At 45.0% G+C, this 19,250-nt stretch overlaps 1 protein-coding gene across 1 annotated transcript in view; it reads right to left on the bottom strand.

The window, feature by feature from the left end:
- EPHB6 (EPH receptor B6) overlaps window positions 1-19,250 on the bottom strand; it is a 59,369-nt gene that overhangs the window by 31,007 nt on the left and 9,112 nt on the right. The window contains exons 2-3 of the mRNA XM_009892244.1: window positions 17,125-17,189; window positions 11,887-12,583 (exon numbers count right to left, since the gene is read on the bottom strand). Coding sequence (XP_009890546.1) covers window positions 11,887-12,583; window positions 17,125-17,189 — 762 coding nt within the window. The remainder of the gene's footprint in view (window positions 1-11,886; window positions 12,584-17,124; window positions 17,190-19,250) is intronic.

The following is a 19,250-nucleotide window of genomic DNA, read 5'->3' as shown; positions in this document are numbered from 1 at the left end:
TAGGTGTCTTGGCTACACCAGGGTGTCTCAGATGGCCTCAGATGCTTACATGTGAAAAACTGAATGGAGCTGAGAGCTGAGAGATGGAAGCAGCCTCATGTTTGGAGGCACAAATCCTCAAGGGGGACTTCAAACACCCTAACTGCTGGAGGAGCAACACAACAGGGCATAAGCAATCCAGGAAGTTCCCGGAAAGCATCAGTGATTACTTCCTGACCCAAACAATAGAGGATGCAATGAGGGGAGGTGCCCAGCTGCACCTTATGCTCTCAAACAAGGAAGGGCTCATTGGTGAAGTGAAGATTGAAGGTAGCCTTGGCTGTGGTGACCATGAGATGGTGGAGTTTAAGATCCTGAGAGGAGTGATCAGAGCAAAAAGTAAGCTCACAACACTGGACTGCAGGAGAACAGATTCGACCCCTTTGAGGATCTGCTTGAAGGAGTCCCATGGGATAAGACCTTGGAGGGAAGAGTGCTAGATAATGTGCAAAAAAAGCTAGATAATGTGCAAGGACTACCTCCTCCAGGTTCAAAAATGGTCCATACCAACATTTAGGAATGCAGGAAAAAAATGTCAGGAAGCCTGCATGTTTGAACAAGGGGCTCCTAACTAGACTCAAACAAAAAAAGGAAGTACACAGAAGGTGGAAGGCAGGGACAGGTAACCTGAGATGAACATAGAGGCACTGTCCGAGCATGCAGAGACATGATTAGGAAAGCCAAAGCCTATCTGAAATCACATCTGGAAAGGGATGTCAAAAGCAAGAAGGGCTTCTCTAAGTACATAAGTGACTAAAGGAAGACTAGAGAAAATGTGGGCCCAGTGTTGGCTAGTGCAGGGGACCTGGTGACACAGGACATGGCAAAGGCTGAGGTACTGAACGTCATCTTCACATCAGTCTTTACCAGCAAGACCAGCCTTTAGGAACTCCAAGTACCAGAGACTGGGGGGGAAGTCTGGAGCAAGTAAGATCTTCTTCCAGGTAGAAGATCAGGTGACAGAACATTTAGACAAACGGGACCTACATAATACCATGGATCCTAATAGGATGCACCCATGAGGGAGCTGGCTGATGTCCTGAGGCCACACTTGATAACCTTTGAATGATCACGGTGACTGTGAGAGGTGGCTGAGGACTAGAGGAAAGCGAATGTCACTCCTGTCTTCAAGAAGTGCAAGAAGGAGGACCTAGGGAAATGCAGGCAGCTCAGCCTCACCTTGATCCCTGGGAAGATGATGGAACAACTAATTATTGAAATCTTTTCTAGGCACATGAAAGACAAGAAGGTAATTGTGAGTAGCCAGCATGGATTCTCAAATGGGAACTCAGGCTTGATCAGACTTTTTGCAATGAACTCACTGGCTTGGTAGATGAGGGGAGAGCAGTGGATATTAACTACCTTGACTTCAGGAAGGCTTTCCACACTGTCTCCCATAATCACACAATCACAGAACGGTAGGTGTTGGAAGGGACCTCTGGAAGTCATCCAGTCCAACGCCCCTGCCAAAGAAGGTTCACCTACAGCAGGTTGCACAGGACAAATATCTCCGGAGAAGGAAACTCCACAACCTCTCTGGGCAGCCTGTTAAGTGCTCTGGCGCCTTCAAAGTAAAGAAGCTTTTCCTGATGTTCAGATGAAACTTCCTGTGTTCCAGTTTGTGCCCACTGCCCCCTGTCCTGTCACTGGTCACCACTGAAAAGAGTCTGGCCCTACCCTCTCAACACTCGCCCTTTAGATATTTATAAGCACTGGTAAGATGCCCTCTCAGTCTTCTCTTCTGCAGGCTAAACACACCCAGGTCTCTCAGCCCTTCCTTATAGGAGAGGTGCTCCATTCCCTTGATCATCTTTGTAGCCCTCCACTGGACTCTCTCCAGTAGTTCTGTCTTTCCTGATCTCCCTCCACTTCCTGCTCTTAAGAACATACATCTTTCATTTGCTCTGCCTTTACTCTTTGCTGTGACTTGATTCTTGTCAAAATCCCTTTCTGTCTTTTTCAGGCAAAGCTTTGAGATTCCTCTGCTGCTTTCACCTTCAGCAAATAATTTTGGAATGTTGTTGTGGAATTTTCAATTAAGTGGTGGTGTGTAAATGAAGACATTTTTTGACACAGATTTTTTCTGACTCTTTCATTAGTTTTGTTTAACTTCCTATTATTTCCTGCATTTCTTTTAACTGCTCTTCAGCAAAACATATTTTATCTTTGACAGGCTGAGACAGTTGGGATTGTTCAGCCTGGAGAAGAGAAGGCTCCAGCGAGACCTTATTGTGGCCTTCCAGTACCCAAAGGGGGCCTACAGGAGAGCTGGGAAAGGACTGTTTACAAGGGCATGTAGTGATAGGTCAAGGGGGAATGGCTTCAAACTGGAAGAGGGTATCAGGAAGAAATCTTTCACTATGAGAGTGGTGAGGCACTGGAACAGGTTGCCCAGAGAACTTGTGGAAGCTTTACCCCTGGAGGTGTTTAATGTCAGGCTGGATGGGGCTTTGAGCAATGTGGTCTAGTGGGAGGTGTCTCTGCTTATGTCAGGAGGGTTGGAAATTTATGATCTTCAAGGTCCCTTCCAACCTAAAGCATTCTACAATTCTATGGTTCTTTTGCTAAGTGAGGAAATTGTGTATGGAGCTGATAGCAGAGCACAAGGCTCCTTGGGTAAGAACTGCTCAATAACCTCTTTCAGGTTGTCCTGGTTCCAGCAGGCATGGGGTTAATTTCCCCAAGGATGCAGCAGAGGACACAGGTATTCCATAGCATGTGACCCATGCCCAGGCTATAGGGGGGAGCTGGCCAGGGGAGGGGGCAGGAAGTCGTGAATTGGAGTCGGCAGCTTGGTTGATGAGCAAGGGTACAGTAATTGCATTTGTATATTCCTTTATCGGTGTTATTGTTGTTGTTTTTTCTCTTTTCTTTGTTGTTCTGTTAAACTGCCTTATCTCAACCCACGAGTTGCCTTTTTCTTCTGATTTTTCCCTCACGGCTGTTGGGGTTGAGCGAGCAGCCGCATATTTCTTTATTGCCAGCTGAGGCCAAACCACGACACAGTTTTGATTAAATGATGCGCTATCCCATTTTCCCAAACTATTTCTGACTGCTGTCACTTCATGTTAAGAGTGCTAAAGTATGAGGTTCAAACAGTCAAGTGAAAAGCAGTGAAGAGGGATGGTCATGAATCATCCACCTTATATGGCCCTTCTGTAAGAATGTGGTCTATGTTAAGGTTTCTGAAGACAATCTGTAAATCAACAATGGACAGCTGATCTCTCCAATTTCCAGAAGTCTACATTCTGTTAACGTCCTTTGCAAAAAGACTCTTTCCAATAGTTCCTTGTCTTTCTTGAACTGGGGAGGCCAGAACTCGACACAGTACTCCAGATGTGGCCTCACTAGGGCAGAGTAGAAAGGGAGGATAACCTCCCTCGACCTCCTGGCCACACTCTTTTTAATGCACCCCAGGATACCATTGTCCCTCTTGGCCACAAGGGCACATTGCTACCTCATGATCAACTTGTTGTCAACCAGGACTCCCAGGTCCTTCTTCGTAGAGTGGCTTTCCAGCAGGTCAGCCCCAAACATCTACTGGTGCATAGGGTTGTTCCTGCCCAGGTGCAGGACCCTACACTTGTCTTTGTTGAACTGCATGAAGTTCCTGTACCCAGAGTTACACTTTGTGTATCTCTTGACCATGCACCGCAGCATTCTAGAATGTCCCAGTTATCCAGGTATGCCCATCACTCAGGGTAATTGGGTGGTGGTGCTGGGGATGCCCAGGATAATGAAGCCTGCTCTACTAAAAACAGTCATTTCGGTCATATGTACCTAATAACCAGATACTACTTCAGGCAAAAGCCTAAACCAGTAAAAATGCTCAGTAATAAAAATAGCTATGAAGCAACGCAAGACACTTAATCTACCTCTCTGAGACAGAGTTCAGATTTTGATACGTGTGTTTGCCTCTCTTTTAAGGACAAAACTTATGAAACACTACCCAGGGAGCTCTCCCACCACTTCAACTAAAAGACAGATCTAAATTTCTTCCTTGGAAAATTTCATTTCTTTTCATCCAGGTCATTGATATACAAGTTGAACAATAATATCCTCATGGAGAACATGGTATAGGCTTTCAGCACTGTCTCCCATAATATCCTCATAGACAACCTGATGAAGCATGGGCCGGATGAGCAAACAGTGAGGTTAATTGAAAAATGCCTGAACAACTGAGCCCAGAGGGGGGTGACCAGTGAAATGAAGTCTAGGAGGAGGCCAGCACCTAGCGGGATACCCCAGGGGTCAATATTGGGTCCAATACTGTTCAATATCTTCACTAATGATGTGGATGATGGGGCAGAGTGCATCCTCAGCAAGTTTGCTGATAATACAAAACCGGGAGAAGAGCCTGATACACCAGCAGGTTGTGTTGCCATCGAGACGGCCTCAACAGGCTGGAGAAATGGACTGACAGGAACCTCATGCAGTTCAAGTGCAGAATCTTGCACCTCGAGAGGAATAACCCCATGAACCAGCACATGCTGGCGGCTGACCATCTGGAAAGCAGCTTTGCAGAAAGCATCCTGGGGGGTCCTGGTGGACATCAAGTTGAACAGGAGCCAGCAATGTGCCCTTGCTGCAAAGGTGGCCAATGGTATCCTGGGCTGCATTAGGAGCAATGTTGCCAGCAGGTCGAGGGAGGTGACCCTTTCCCTCTACTGGGCTCTCCTGAGGCCACACATGGAGCCCTGTGTCAATTTCTGGGTTCCCCAGTACAAGAGAGACATGGACATATTGGAAAGAATCCAGAAAAGGGCCACAGAGATGATGAAGGGACTGGAGCATCTCTCATAGGAAGAGAGGCTGAGAGATCTTGGACTGTTCAACCTGGAGAAGAAAGGCTTCCAGGGATCTCATGAATGTGCACACATACTTGAAGGGAGGATGCAAAGAGGACCAAGGCAGGCTCTATTCAGTGGTGCCCAGTGACAGGCCCAGAGGCAATGGGCACAAAATGAAACACAGGAGGTTCCCTCTGAACACAAGGAAACACTTTTTATCATAAGGGTGACTGAGCACTGCAGCAGATTACCCAGAGGGGTCGTGGCATCTGCCTCCTTGGAGACATTCAAAATTGTTCTGGATGTGGTTGTGGGCAACTTTCTCAAGGTGACCCTGCTTGAGCAGAGGGGCTTGGAGAAGATGTCCTTCAGAGCTCTCTTCAAAGATCAGATATTCTGTGATTTCCCTTAAACATATGCAAATTAAAATGTGTGGATAGATCCCTGTGGTTTTGGCTGCCCCACTGCCAGATCTTTCACCACATATATGATTGTGGGTGGACAGGGAACAATGAAGGAAAGTTTTTGATACTAGGCTGTCTCATTTCAGATGATCAGAAGTGATATGAGAATAGGATTGGCAGGTATCCTCTGAGGGTGGAACCTGAGAAAAGAGTTTAATGGTGACAGAGAAAAGCGTAAAGAAAAGCAATAAGGAAGAGACTGCCCAGTTCAACTCATGACAGAAATGGCAGCTGAAGAACAATGGAGTGGAATCCTGAGCAACTTAGGAGGAAAGATCTCTCCACAGTGATTATTTTTGTATTGTCTAGTAAAAAAAAAAAAAAAGAATGACTACATAAACCTATCATCTCATGCTAGTCTTTCCAGGAGGAATGGCAGATACAGAGAAAGGATGATGCTTTGAAACTCTCATTCTGCCCTTGGGTATTTCTACTTCCGGAAGAAAAACAGCAAAATGAAATCATACAGCATACCACATTCAAAGCTGATTCTCAGTGATTAAACATGATTCTCATCTCCTTCCCCTTCTTAATGAAATGATAGTTGCAAAAAAATAAAGGAGAAAAAGACTATGAAAAATGCTACGACCTATTATTCGTAGCTACTTGTATTTTACATTTGCAATTTTGGCCAATAAGGCTGAACTGACTACAGTTGACACTAACTGGCCTCCATGTAGCTAAAGAACGGCCTCCACAGGCAAGGACTGCAGCTATCCCACACCTTCTACTTCCACCTAAACTCTGACCCCTGTCTCTGCATCTAGTCAGGGAGCTGCTTACATTCACGAGCACCTTTATCCCCTTCCAAAATTGCCTAAGATACGCTAGTTTGCTGCATGCAAGACTTTAGCCCACAGATGGCAACAATAACTGCTGCCATGACATGGAGATTTTCCTGGCATTGCCTCAGTCCAGTCACTCTATAAATAGTATATCAAAGGTCAAGTCAGGAGGAAAGAGAAATAATCCCCTGGCAATCTAAATAGGCAAAAACCGTTTCCTTTTATTCCAGCAGTTACAGTGAGCCTAGTGGCTGTCTTTCCACACACAGACAGAATCTCTCTCTCATTTGTTTCTGAAGGATCACTTTTTTCACACCACTAGATTTTTCAGTTTTCACGTACTCTACGTTCCCTTCCTACTGCAGACCATGGCATCATGTCCACTTGCTGTGGTCCTACAATCTCTGCAGATGACTTCTGCACTCACTGGAGACAAATACCCAAGCTGAAGCAAGCCCACCACCACTAGGACTAGCAGGGTTTGCTTTCGTGAATATTACCATTTCAGGATCATCCCAGAGAAAGCCTGAACAAGAGCAGCTTCTCCTGAAACACTTCCACTGTATGTCTGCTGAACGACTTCACACAAACCACCAAGACCAGTTAAGCCACAGGCCTTGTCACTGGGGATAGTACGACTTCATCATCCCCCAGGCACCAGTACTTTGCAAGAAAACAGATTTAGCTCTCATTGATTCATAATATCCAATGCAAGGACAGAGCGTTGCAAAGCTAGCAGCTCAGGGGGCAGAGCAAGCTGCCACTTCCCATCAAGTCAAGGTTACTATGAAAGGAGAAGGCAGAGTTTGGAGTGCGCAAGCGCTTTTCTCTCAGCTTGTCTCAGTCATGTTTCATGTCTTGGCACAGTCTCAGAATGCCACAACAGTTCAGCTGGGCACAGCTCATCTCAGAGACATTGACCCAGTTCTCCTCATCTCCGTCCTACAACACTCACCCCTGTGTTGCCTGTATTTGCCTGACTGCTCATTGGAGACAAGTTCCACCCGGGAGGCCAGAGGAGCAGTTTCTGACAGACTTCTAACAATAACAAATATCAAAAGCAGCAGAAAAATTGCTGGAATCATGGCATGTGTGGGGAAGGGGGGTGAAGAAAATGAAAATAGAGAGGGGACAGACCAAGAACCAAAGAAGTTAAAAGAGAGAAAGAGGCACTGAAAAGCTCACTTGGACAATAAGAGCAGAGAGGAAATATTCCGAGAGCAAAACCAAAATACAGCAAGGGAAGAGGGACCAAGAAGGGCAGTCGGAAACTTCAACAGAGCTTTATGTACCCCCAGCAGTGTTTTTAGGGAATGTGGTACAGGTGACCCTGACTTTTTGTACCCAGATATGATCTGGAACTAAGCTGGGATATAGGAAGACATTTAGAAGAGCATAAAATCGCTCTCTTCTTGACTGAGACAAGTGGTCTGTTTCTTACATGGGAGTTCTGCTCCCAGGTGTACTGTGGGGCAGCAAGAATGAATACTAGATGTAAGAGTATCAAAAATGAACAGACTGTCGAAGCTGACATTGGAGTTAAACTGGGAGGGAACTGGATTCCAGATCTGGATTCAGGATCTGGATCAAAGGCAGAGGAACAGACAGAGTCCTCCTTGGACGCTGGCCATTGAAGAAAGAGAGCTGACCCTCTGATCCCTCAGCTTTTATACTGAGCATGATGCAGATGGGATGGAATACCCTGTTGGTCAGTTTTGGGTCACCTGTCCTGTCCGTTCCTCCTTACAGGTGGGACCCCTCTATGCTTTCCTGCGTCTGACCCTTCAACAGGGCAAATAACAAAGATGGTTGCCCGTGGGTGTTATAGCAGTAAGTATAAGCAGGAGCCTCTCTGCATACCATGCCTGGGCATCAGCTATAAACACAGGTCTTATCACTCTGAGAGCGAACAGTGTCTGCACAATATGCTGTTAATTTCAGTAGTTAGAAGAGGCCCAGCTAAGAAGGAAGGTTACTAAACAAAATTGGTCCTGTTTTACCTCAAACCAGGACAATAAGACAGACAGACCTTTTGCTCCCTTAGTACTCTCAGAAACATCCAGAGAAAGAAAAGAGGAGAAGAAGCCATGTGGTGGGTTAACCTTGGTAAACAGCCAAATGCCTACCCATCCACTCTCTCACTCCCCCTGCTCAGCACGACACAGGGAGAAAATAGGACGAGAAAGCTCGTGGGTAGAGATAAAGACAGGGAGATTGCTTACCAGTTACTATCACAGGCAAAACAGACTTGGCTTGGGAAAAATGAATTTAACTTATTGCTGATTAAAATAGATTTGGATAACGAGAAAATAAAGCCAAACATTAAAACACCACCTTTTCTCACCCCTCTCTCAAACTCAACTCAACTCTTTTCACTACAAACTCTTGTACTCCACCAAAGCATCACAGAGTAGGATACTGGGTGTGCAGTTTCTCTCTGTCACTCCTTCCCTCCCATGCTTTTACCCTGCCCCAATGTGGGCTGTCCATGAGCCACAGTTCCTTCAGGAAATACCCATCTGCTCCGGTGTGGGATCCTCCACAGGCTGCAGAGAACATCTGCTCCAGCACCTGGAGTGCCTCCCCTCCTCCTTCTCTGACCTTGGTGTTCCCTCTGGCGTTTCTTTTTGTTCCCTCCTTCTCTTTCTGGCTGGTGTTTTCTGCCCCTTCTTAAATATACAGGTACAGAGATACCATGCACATGGCTAATGGGCTCAGGTCTGTCCTGTGGTGGGTCTGTTGTGGAGCTGTCTGGAAAAAGCTATGTTTGGCATGGGACAGCCCCTGCCCTCTTGCCATAGAGGCCACCCTGTCAGACCCCCCACTACCAGAACCTTGCCACATAAACCAAATACACTCTGATACCCAATGAGGGGATCAGCAGTCCAAGTCTAACTTCAGCAAGAATGCAAAGACCTGCCCCAAATCTCATAATTGAAATAGCTCCCTCCACTCTATCCCTTTCTAAATATGGTTTCATCTATGTTTTTCTCCTATAGTCCTGTGATTTTCTCTCAGATCAACCGATTCATTACTGAAAACAGTTGTTCCCAGATTCCATCCCCATGAACCATTTTACAATATAACGTGTTTCTTGGGATTCACTGCCCACTGCTTATCATCGCCTTTCTTGCTAAAAGTCACGTGGGATTTAAGTTACCAGATGCTTTTGAAGACAGTACTTAGAATTCATGACTGAGACATGTTAAAAAATATTTCAAAAAGAAGACGTGGGAAAACAGCCAATCAGTCCAGAGTTTTGAGAATCAGTAGCCTAGGATGGCCTGATCACACAGAACTTTCCGTTTCTGGCCTTCTATGTGGAAAAACCCTTAGAGTTGCAGGAAACTTTGCAAGGCAGGGAACCCAGTGTCTACACAGCTACAGATCTAAAAGGAGCTAAGGTCCCAAACTTCCTTTTTCCTCTGTAAACTGCCATTCTCCTTTCTGACTGTTCAGCATGAGAAAAAGTCTACTTAGATAAAGTCAAAAATGAATCCCACGCACACCACATCCCACATCACCTAAAGGGCTTACTAAAGGATGTTGTTTCACTCTTCTACTTAGCTGGAGAAATTGGACATACAGGAAGAAACAGCAGGCAGTCCTACGAAAGTAATGAAAGAAAGTCTCTTAGCTCATGGTAGGGGGGCAGGAAAAAAGAAAGGGCTTTCTATCTATCTGCTCAGAATGGCTCCTGTCAGATTCTTTGTTCTAAATAAAGAGGTAACAGCTGGTCCAGGAAGGACTCCACAGGCTTCCATATGGTGAGGGGGAAGGCAATGCCCACACGCTCTTCTACTCAAGTATAAGAAGGAAACTTGCTTCTCCTTCCTATCCTTGGTTCATTCTTCAGTCTTATTAAGAAGAACTCTCTGCAGGATCATCAGTAGAAATGTGCCCTTGGCCTATTGCTTTTGTTCTGTATTTCCTATAGAACACTGCAGCAACTCTGTATCACAGTGTACTGCTGTTCGGAGGAAGGGAGAACATACAGAGGAGAAGTCCTGGAAAGGACTCCCCACAAAAAAACACCAATCAAGGGGACAAACTACACTAGATGAATGTGGCTCCATTCAGACAGAACAGCACCATATGTTTAGCAGGAGAAGAGATCACGAATGGCGATCAAGCCAAAGGAGTTTTTGAGAAACATGAGGAGAAAAAATACCTTCTAACATTAAGGTTCATTATTTGGTTGTCTTTGTTCTATGCTGCTCATGGAATCTCAGGAAGTAAATGATGGGAACACTGTTTTTAGTTTGATAGACTGTCATTATTTCAGTTATTCCTTAAAATATTTACCATTTTCATCTATCTCCAGCTTCTGTGATATTGGTTGGGGCTGCAAGGGAGTATCAGCTTTCATTGAACGCTACAAAAAAGGGAAGACAGATTTTTAAAAAATCCCTATTTTTATTTGCCAAGCCTAATTTCCCCATTTTTTGAGTGCTTAGGACCACTACCTGATATTAAATTATTGACTGGCAGTTTACCTGGATTGTGAACTAGTCATGCTGCTGATGCAGACACCAAAGCTAGTGCTGTATAGAACTGCTCTATGTCCGTCTGAGCTTTCTGTCTCAGGAGCAGCACTATATGAATGTAGTTACATTTCTTTCAGGATGAGCAGGATAAAAAGGCGCACACGTTTTAATCATTCTCAAAGCTTAAACAAATAAAAAGCACTTATCAATTTTAATTGATTTGTAAGTCTCCTACACAATGAACTGCATTTTAATAAAGTTATTTTGCATGACCCCAATCCCTTCATGAAACAGGAATGTCAGGTAACATTGAAAACCATTAACTATCCATTGCATTTGCACTTGGTGTTCATCAGAATATTTGTACTCTCAATGTCCCAGTCGAAGTCTTATTTGAATAAATTACAATCCAACTTTAAAATTGTGTCTGCAGCCAAAACTGGGTTCCACATTACATTTAATTTTTTACAGTACTAAGTGTGGTGCAGCAACACTTTATGTTGCTGAGAAATCTAGAGTAGATGCATATTTAAAAAAACAAGGAAGCGCCCAAAGAACATTGCACACAAAATTATATAATCAACATAAGCAGCTTGGTCTAATAACTGTCTTCAGCTTGAGATAGGAAGACAGTCATGACATTAGACCGGGTGTTCAGGCTCGGCCAGATTTTGGCCCAATACGATTACTGGGTGATATGCAATTTATTCTACTGCCTCCTACAAGCATTTCACAGAAAATACCATGGGTCCCAGGGCAGAGAGCACATTAGAGGTAACGATAATACCATTATGAATGCTTTTTCTTACTGAGCCAGGCTCACAGACCCCTGCTGCATGTTCCCTGTCCTATGACCAGGCTGCTGCCATTTCCCCTTTCTTTTTTTATCACTAGTTCCAAGAGCACTAGCAAAAGGACGCAAACTAGTTAGGATGATAGAGTATATTAGCTCTGGGCTCAGCTCTGCTCCATGTGGCATAACTCCTAACATTGTTGCCTCTTGGTAAAGAAGTGTAAAGAACTATGTTACATCTGGCTAGTTACAATCCAGTTAATTCTGTATATGTTGGGCTGTCTCTGGTGGCAGCTTGAACTAAAGCCTGAGTAGAGTCTCCAACTATGTTCTTAGCACCAAGAAATGGTTGCTCCAAATCCAGTCTGAGGTGCTAAAAGTATCCGAAGAGGTTGCTAGTAACCATTGTCTGTGAGAAATGATTTAATCTCCTAGCTCTGTGAACTTTTGGCAAATGCCAAATACTACCAATACAGAGAATCAACAAAGAAGTGGCTGCCTAAGGGGTGGGGAAAAAAGGACTCTCACCTTGGCAGGCTCGTTCATCATCAACGGGCTGGTAGCCAGCTTTGCAGGTGCACCGTCCAATGGCCACCATCCACTCCCCCTCTCCATTGCAGTGCAACCGAACACCTGAAGACCCAGTCATGCTTGCCTCTTCAGCATTTGGTACACACGTCCCTGGTGACTCCACCAGTGAGGTCCTTTCTCCTCCAGCAAAAGTTTCAGGGAAGGAGGCAAATCCTTTCACCACAGCTGGGCATTTGTAGAAAAAGACTTGGACTGCCACCAGGGACATGCAGGCTCCTGAGTCTTGGAAGGCCAGATAGAAGCCATGCTTGGTGAGTGGCCCAAAGCTACGTACTTTAACATTCATCTTTACCACCTTCCCAGTGCTGTCCACCTGGGAAAAGCTTTCGTCAGCTGCAATAGTATCCACTTTGGTCCAGGGGCCCTCGCGCCATTCTGGCAGTTCCTGAGAGGCTATGTCAGCCTCTGACTGGTGGTAGTAGAGTGTGAAAGTCTCCTTGCAAGAAGAGGCTACAGTGCGCATACTGGCACAGTCTCTGACTGAGAAACGGAGGCGGACATGGACTCGGTGGGCTCCGCGTCGCTCTATGAAGTGAGTACGCAACCAGTTATTCTGACCTGGTTCAGCCACATTGCAGACTTCAAAGGTTCGGATCAGGTGCTTCTTGTCATCCAGGACACTTACCTCATCCCACTATAATGGATATATGGGAGAGAAAAGGAAGAAGAAATAGTAAAAAAAATACGGATTCAGTGTTCAACTGCACCAAAAATACAGGACAGGCCTTCTTCTTCCCCCACCTTCTCCTTGCCATGTCTATGAAAAGACTTGAACCTGCTGATGGCATGTGCAGCACAGCACTCCAGACAGGACAAAGTATGACCCTGTAAAGAAGAGCTGTTAAAGCTTGCAAGTAAGAACTGTTATGACAGAAAACATAATGCATGCAAACCTGTCACATGGCATTGAGAATCTTAAAATCAGAGTCACACTTTCTTCTGTCCTATTTCCCCATCTTTTATCTCCAGAAACAAGACGCACAACACAAACAAGACAGACAAACATGACACTGTTCTTTGGAGAAAATATTAAAGCAGAAGTCCCTTCTACCCAACTTTATCACAGTTGGAGCTGTGCTCTGCCATCTCTGTTGCACACAAGCCAACTCAGTATGGTGACTATTGGGTCAGGTCCAGGATCTGGTTTATGCCAGGAGTAAGGCCCAAGGGAGGGATAGGGGGGGGTGGAAGCAGGTTACCGCACAAAGCTGTAAGAGAAACCCCTCGTTACCCTCTCAGCTAGCTTTACAGAATAGGTACAAGGCCCTGGGTATGATAGACAAAGTGCATAATGAGATGGAAAAGAAGGAACCTGTGCAAGCACTCTCGCCAAGGTCAGATTGACCAACTCCTCACAACAAGACCTGCATTAGGACCAGTGCCGAGAAGAAACAACAGCAAGCCATGGTGATTGATGACTCCCTCCTGTGCAAAATGGAAGCACCATTTGCAGACTGGACCATCTTTTCAGAGAGGTTTGCTGCTTTCCTAGGGCCCAGATTAGGGATGTCACCATACAATGGAAGAGCTTAGTACAGCCTTCAGACTATTATCCAATCCTGCTCTTTCACATGGGTATTAGTGATGTTGCGAAAAAAAGTCTAAGGTCAAACAAGAGAGATTTCAGGGCCCTGGGAAGAATGCTGACAAATTCAGTGGCATAGGTAGTGTTCTCCTCAGTAATGGGGACAGACTTTGGAAGAAACACGTGATCCCAAAATATCAATACCTGGCTTCAGGACTGGTGCCTCTGCCAAAACTTTTGGTTTTATAACCATGGAAGAGACTTCAAGGCATAATGTACGGTGGGGTCTGATGGGGTCCATTTGTCCTGATGGGGGAAATGGGTCTTTGCTCGCAAACCTGTGGGACTGATTGAGAGGGCTTTAATCTAGAATCAATGGGGGAAGGGGGCACCAACAGGAGAGCTGAAGGTAAGCCAAGGCATGGCATTGTCAGAGGGTGGGAACTTTAATGCTGCTTCTAGGAGCATAGAGGGCTCAGAAGCACATCTGAAATCTTGTACAATGACACACGCAGCATGAGAAACAAATGGGATGAAGCAGAAGCGTTGGTCAGTGCCCAGATATCATTGGTATTAGCAAGACTTGGTGGAATGAGTCTACCAATTGGATTGCTGGGATGGAGGGCTACAGGCTGTTCAGGAGGGACAAACAGGGCAGGGGAGGTAGAGGAATTGCACTGTACCTAAGGGTAAGGTTTGATTGTACAGCCCTTGTAGTTTGTGATGATGTGGTTGAGAACCTCTGGGTGAAGTTTCCGTTAGGTTTCCATAGGTGTTTTCCATTAGGGGAACGGAAAACAAAGGAGACGTTGTAGTGGGTGTTTACTACCCATGGCCCAGCCAGGGTGTCAGCACTGATGAGTTATTCTATAGGCAATTGGGAGAAATCTCTGGATAGGTAGCCCTTGCCCTTATGGGAGACTTCAACTTCCCAGACATCAACTGGGAATATCATACTGCTGTGACAAGCAAGTCTGGGAAATTCCTGAAGTTTGGGGAAGAAACTTCTTGTCACAAGTACTCAGTGAGCCAACTAGGATAGATGCCCTCCTAGACTTGCTGGTTTTGAATAGAGAAGGACTGGTGGAAGATGTGATGGTAGGTCGCTGTCTTGGCCACAGTGATCTCAAAATGATTGAGTTTAAAGTTTTCGATGTCATCAGAAAAAAAGGACAGCAGAGTCTCTACCCTGGATTTCAAGAGAGCAAACTTTAAGCTATTCAGGGAGCTACTTAGCAGTGTGCCCTGGGAATCAGCTTTTGAGGTCTCAGGAGTCCATGAGTGCTCTTCAGTTCTTAAGAACCACCTTTAGAAGCACAGAAGTAGGCAATCCCACTGTGCTGGAAGTCAACCAAATGGTGCAGAATACCATCTTGGCTGAACAGGGAACTTCTCATGGAGCTCAAGAGGAAAAAGATCCTCTGGAATCTTGTATGATCTCTGGAAATGAGGTCAGGCCTTGCAGGAAGATTACAGAGCTGTGGTTTGTATATGTATATAGGGAGAAGACATGAAAGGCTGAGTCTCAATTAGAGTTGAAACTGGTCAGTGTTGTATCAGACAAGAAGAAAGGCTTTTTAAAGTACATTAATAGCAAGAGGAGGTCTATAGAAAACATTGGACTGATACTTGTTCAAGGTGGTCACTTTACTAGGGATGAAGAAAAAAAGGAGGCATTCAATACTTTTTTTTTGCCTCAGTCTTTAATAATACTGATAGACCTTGGGCTGCCAGGTCCCCTGAGTCAGATGACCCCGAATGCAGGAACAGTGACTTTCCATTTGTGGACACTGAAATTGTAAGGGACCAGCCGTATCAGCTGAATGTTCACAAGCCCATGGGGCCTGATGGGATGCATCCCAGAGTACTGAAGGGCCTAGACGATGTTACAGCAGGACCTCTCTTGATCCCCTACCAAAGGTCTGGGGAGTCTGGGGAGATCCCTACTCATGGGAAGCTAGCCAACGTTATTCCAATCTACATGAAGGGTGTGAGGGAACACCCAGGAAACTACAGACATGTTAGTCTAATCTCAGTACCCAGAAAATAATGGAGAAAATCATACTCGGTGCTATTGAAAGGCATTTAAGAACAATGCATTTTCAGGCACAGCCCACATGGGTTCACAAAGGGAAAGTCCTGTCTAGCTAATTTGATATCCTTCTATGATAAGGTCCCCCACCTAGTGGATGAAGGGAAGGCAGTAGATGTAATTTTGCTGGATTTTAGTAAGGCTACTGATACTGTCCCTCCTTTTGGACAAGCTGTCCAACCATGAGCAAGTACACGGTGTGCTGTGTGAAGAACCGGCTGAAGGGCAGAGCTCAAAGGGTGGTGGTAAATGCTGCTACATCTGCCAGGTGACCAGTCACCAGCAGTGTTCTTCAGGGTTCAGTTCTAGGGCCAGTTCTGTTCAGTATTTTTATCTGGATGCAGGAGTTGAATGCACCATTAGGAAGTCTGCTGATGATACCAAACTGGGAGGTGCTGTTGACTCTCTTGAAGGACAAGAGGCCTTGCAGAGGGGTCTAGATAGATTGGAGCACTGGGTGATCATCAATGGCTGAAATTTAACAAGAACGAATGCTGTATTATGCATCTGGGACAGAGGAATGCCAGACACAAGTATAAATGGAGAGAGGCATGTCTGGAGAGCAGCCCTGCAGAAAGGGACCTGGGGGTGCTGGTGGGCAGCAGGCTCAATGGGAGTCAGCAGTGTGCCCTGGCAGCCAACAAGGCAAACCGCATCCTGGGGTGCATCAAACAGCATCACCAGCCCGTCAAAAGACGTGATTGTATACAACACGGTATACAGTGTTGATGCGGCCTCACCTTGAGTGCTGTGTGCAGGTCTGGGCCCCACAAATTAAGAAGGATGTTAAGGTCCTTGAATGCCTCCAGAGGAGGACAACAAAGCTGGTGAAAGGGCTGGAAGGAATGTCCTATAAGGAGTGGCCAAGGACACTGGGCTTGTCTAGTTTGGAGAAAAAGAGGATGAGGGGCGACCTTATTGCTCTCTACAGCTTCCCAGGGAGGGGAAGTAGAGAGGGAGGCGCTGATTTCTCCCTGGTATCCAGTGATAGTACGCATGGGAATGGTTCAAAGCTGCATCAGGGGAGGTTCAGAATTGACATTAGGAAACATTTCTTTCCTGAGAGGGTGGTCAAACACTGGAACAGGCTTCATAGAGAGGTGGCTGATATCCCATGCCTGTCAGTGTTTAAGAGACATTTGGAGAATGCCCTTAATAACATGCTTTAACTTTTGGTCAGCCCTGAAGTGATCAGGCAATTGGATTAGATGATCGTTGTAGGTCCCTTCTAATTGAAATATTCTGTTCTATTCTATTCTATTCTATTCTATTCTATATTCTATTCTGTTCTTTTTAGTCTGTGTGCAGTGACGAGCGGAGACCTCATAAGTATTTCTGAAGGAAGGTAGAAAGAAGAGGGTAAGGACTTGGCAATAATATCACACCCAGTATCCTCCTCTCTTACCAATCTGGACTCACACAACATACCATGTTCAAATTGTTTATGTGTACAACATCCATAAAACAAGTCACATTGGTTCCACTTTCCCTTTTTTCATCAGATGCGTGCATGCCTTCCCAGCAGACATGTGGTCAAGACGACAAGGGAAATGCTTACCCCATCAGAAGGGTGAGTGGTCCAGCCAATCTCTGAGGTCTCTCCAGTTGTATCCAGAAGTATTTCTGTTTATATTTAAATAAAAAAAAAAAAGTGTTTTGTGCTTTTCCAAGTCAGATTAAAATCTCATCTGTCCCTCACAAGATTGCCTCTGAAAAAAAACAAAACAACAACCCAAACCATGCCTTGTAGAGGGCTTCCACACATCCAAAATATACATTCATGTTTTGAGATTAAATATGTCAGGCTACATCCATACTAAATTAAGCAGGGCCAAGACAGGGGCAGAGGCCCTGTGCATGGAATCATACTAACTCATGGTTAGCAAGTTGCTTGGCAATATTCTGGCCAGATGAAAACTTTCCCAAGGCAAAATGTAAGCACACTGACAGCATGGAGCAGAGTTACCATAATAAGCAGTACAGATCAGGCCACCTTCTTTTTGGAAAGGGAAGAGTGGGACAGAGAGACGAGTTATATGAATGCACACCAGTCTCCTCAGGACCATGGTCACCCATTTTATTTGCAGATGTAGATGTGGGCACAATGCCAAGACACTTTTGTTTCCAGCTCTGGAACCAAATTTCTGTGGGAGTTTAGGATGATGACCCAGTTGATCCTGTAATGGATTCACCTTGCTCTGGAGCTGGGCATTAGGCTGCAAGTCTGTGTACAAGTCCCAGTTTTATCAGAAAATCAATCTTAAACAGTCTTTTGCATTATAGTGCTCAGGAGTAGGGTACATGCAGAATTTCATAGGCCTAGTTTATTCCTACAACAAGTCTGCCTTTCCATTGTTATTGAATTACAACTGGGGACAGGTACTAAACTTGACTGCTCTTGGAGATGTTGTTCTCTGTTCAGGTACAAAGAAATACAGAAGAGATTGTGACAGTGCAAACTATACACATAGCATTCTGCAGAAGTGAACATCAAGGTCTGAGACCACCCTGGAAGTTACTGGTATGCAAGCATGTGCACATTTCGGTGTACATTTACAGTGAGGACATAAGTGAAGAAAAAGACTCTGTCAAATAGGTATTTGCATGAATTGATACATACTGTACAAATTGACTGCTTTTTCTTAAATTCTGGGAAGTCAATCTCTTTCGTCTGCTTATTTTGATTTTTCTATCTTCTTGCTTTGTTTAAAAAAAAAAAAAATCCCAAACCAAACAGACAATATGAAACCCCAACAGGAACATCCACCTTATTCACAAACAGGATTCATTATTCCCTTTGCAAAGGTTTAATGATATGATAGTCCAATGTTTTACGCAGGAAAGATTCTCAATAGTTTCTATTTCCAAATTATGGATTGCTGACTTCACTATCCCTACTGGCGCCCCTGGGGATTCACTCCACATTAATCAGCAGAAGGGAAACACTAGATTTATCCTAAAGCAGACATGATCAAGTAAGCAAGTTTATCCAGACCTCAGGCTTCATTGATAACCCCGAACTGATGTTCCCTATATTCCTACCGGAGATAATATATTTCTTAGACCTTCCTGATGAGCCAATGCAGTTCCTTGCTTCAAAAGCAGTGCAAAATATCTAGGCTGGCTTGCCAGAATTGGAAAGAGCTACTAACCAGTAACTTACAGCTAAAGCACAACCTCACTCAAATTGCCTAACAGACCTCAGAAGTGCCGAGCAGCTCAGTATTTGAGGACAGATCAGCTCAGATGGCTCCTCTGAGTGGCAAAACATCTGTGAAAGGCCTATGCCTAGGCTGTCCAGGCAGCAGAGGGACTTGGCATTCCCCCATGCATGTTACTGTCTCAATTGCACAGTCTGGCACAGGGGTTGCACTTTGTCATATCAGTACTTTGTCACTGGGTTCTCAAACACACCTTTGATATACTGGAATGATATACAAGGTCATTTTTTAACAAAGAAAGATCTTTTTTTCTAACCAGGTCTGAGCCTCCCATTTACCAAAGTATAATGCAACTACCCCATGGAAACTCTAGGAGAAAATAAAACAGAGAAAAGTTAATCAGGGCATGGAAAGGCAGATAAAAGGTGAGAAAGGAAAGGAGAAGAGAGAAAATAGAGAAGACTTGCTTAGCAGCCTGGGCTCTGTCATGACTAGCAGGAAGCAAATTCTCCAGACGGCGTCT

This window comes from Charadrius vociferus, unplaced genomic scaffold (genome assembly GCF_000708025.1).
Source record: "Charadrius vociferus isolate BGI_N301 unplaced genomic scaffold, ASM70802v2 scaffold301, whole genome shotgun sequence".
Taxonomy (NCBI): Eukaryota; Metazoa; Chordata; class Aves; order Charadriiformes; family Charadriidae; genus Charadrius; species Charadrius vociferus.
Note: the sequence above shows the minus strand (reverse complement) of the source record. Positions and strands in the feature narration are given on the sequence as shown.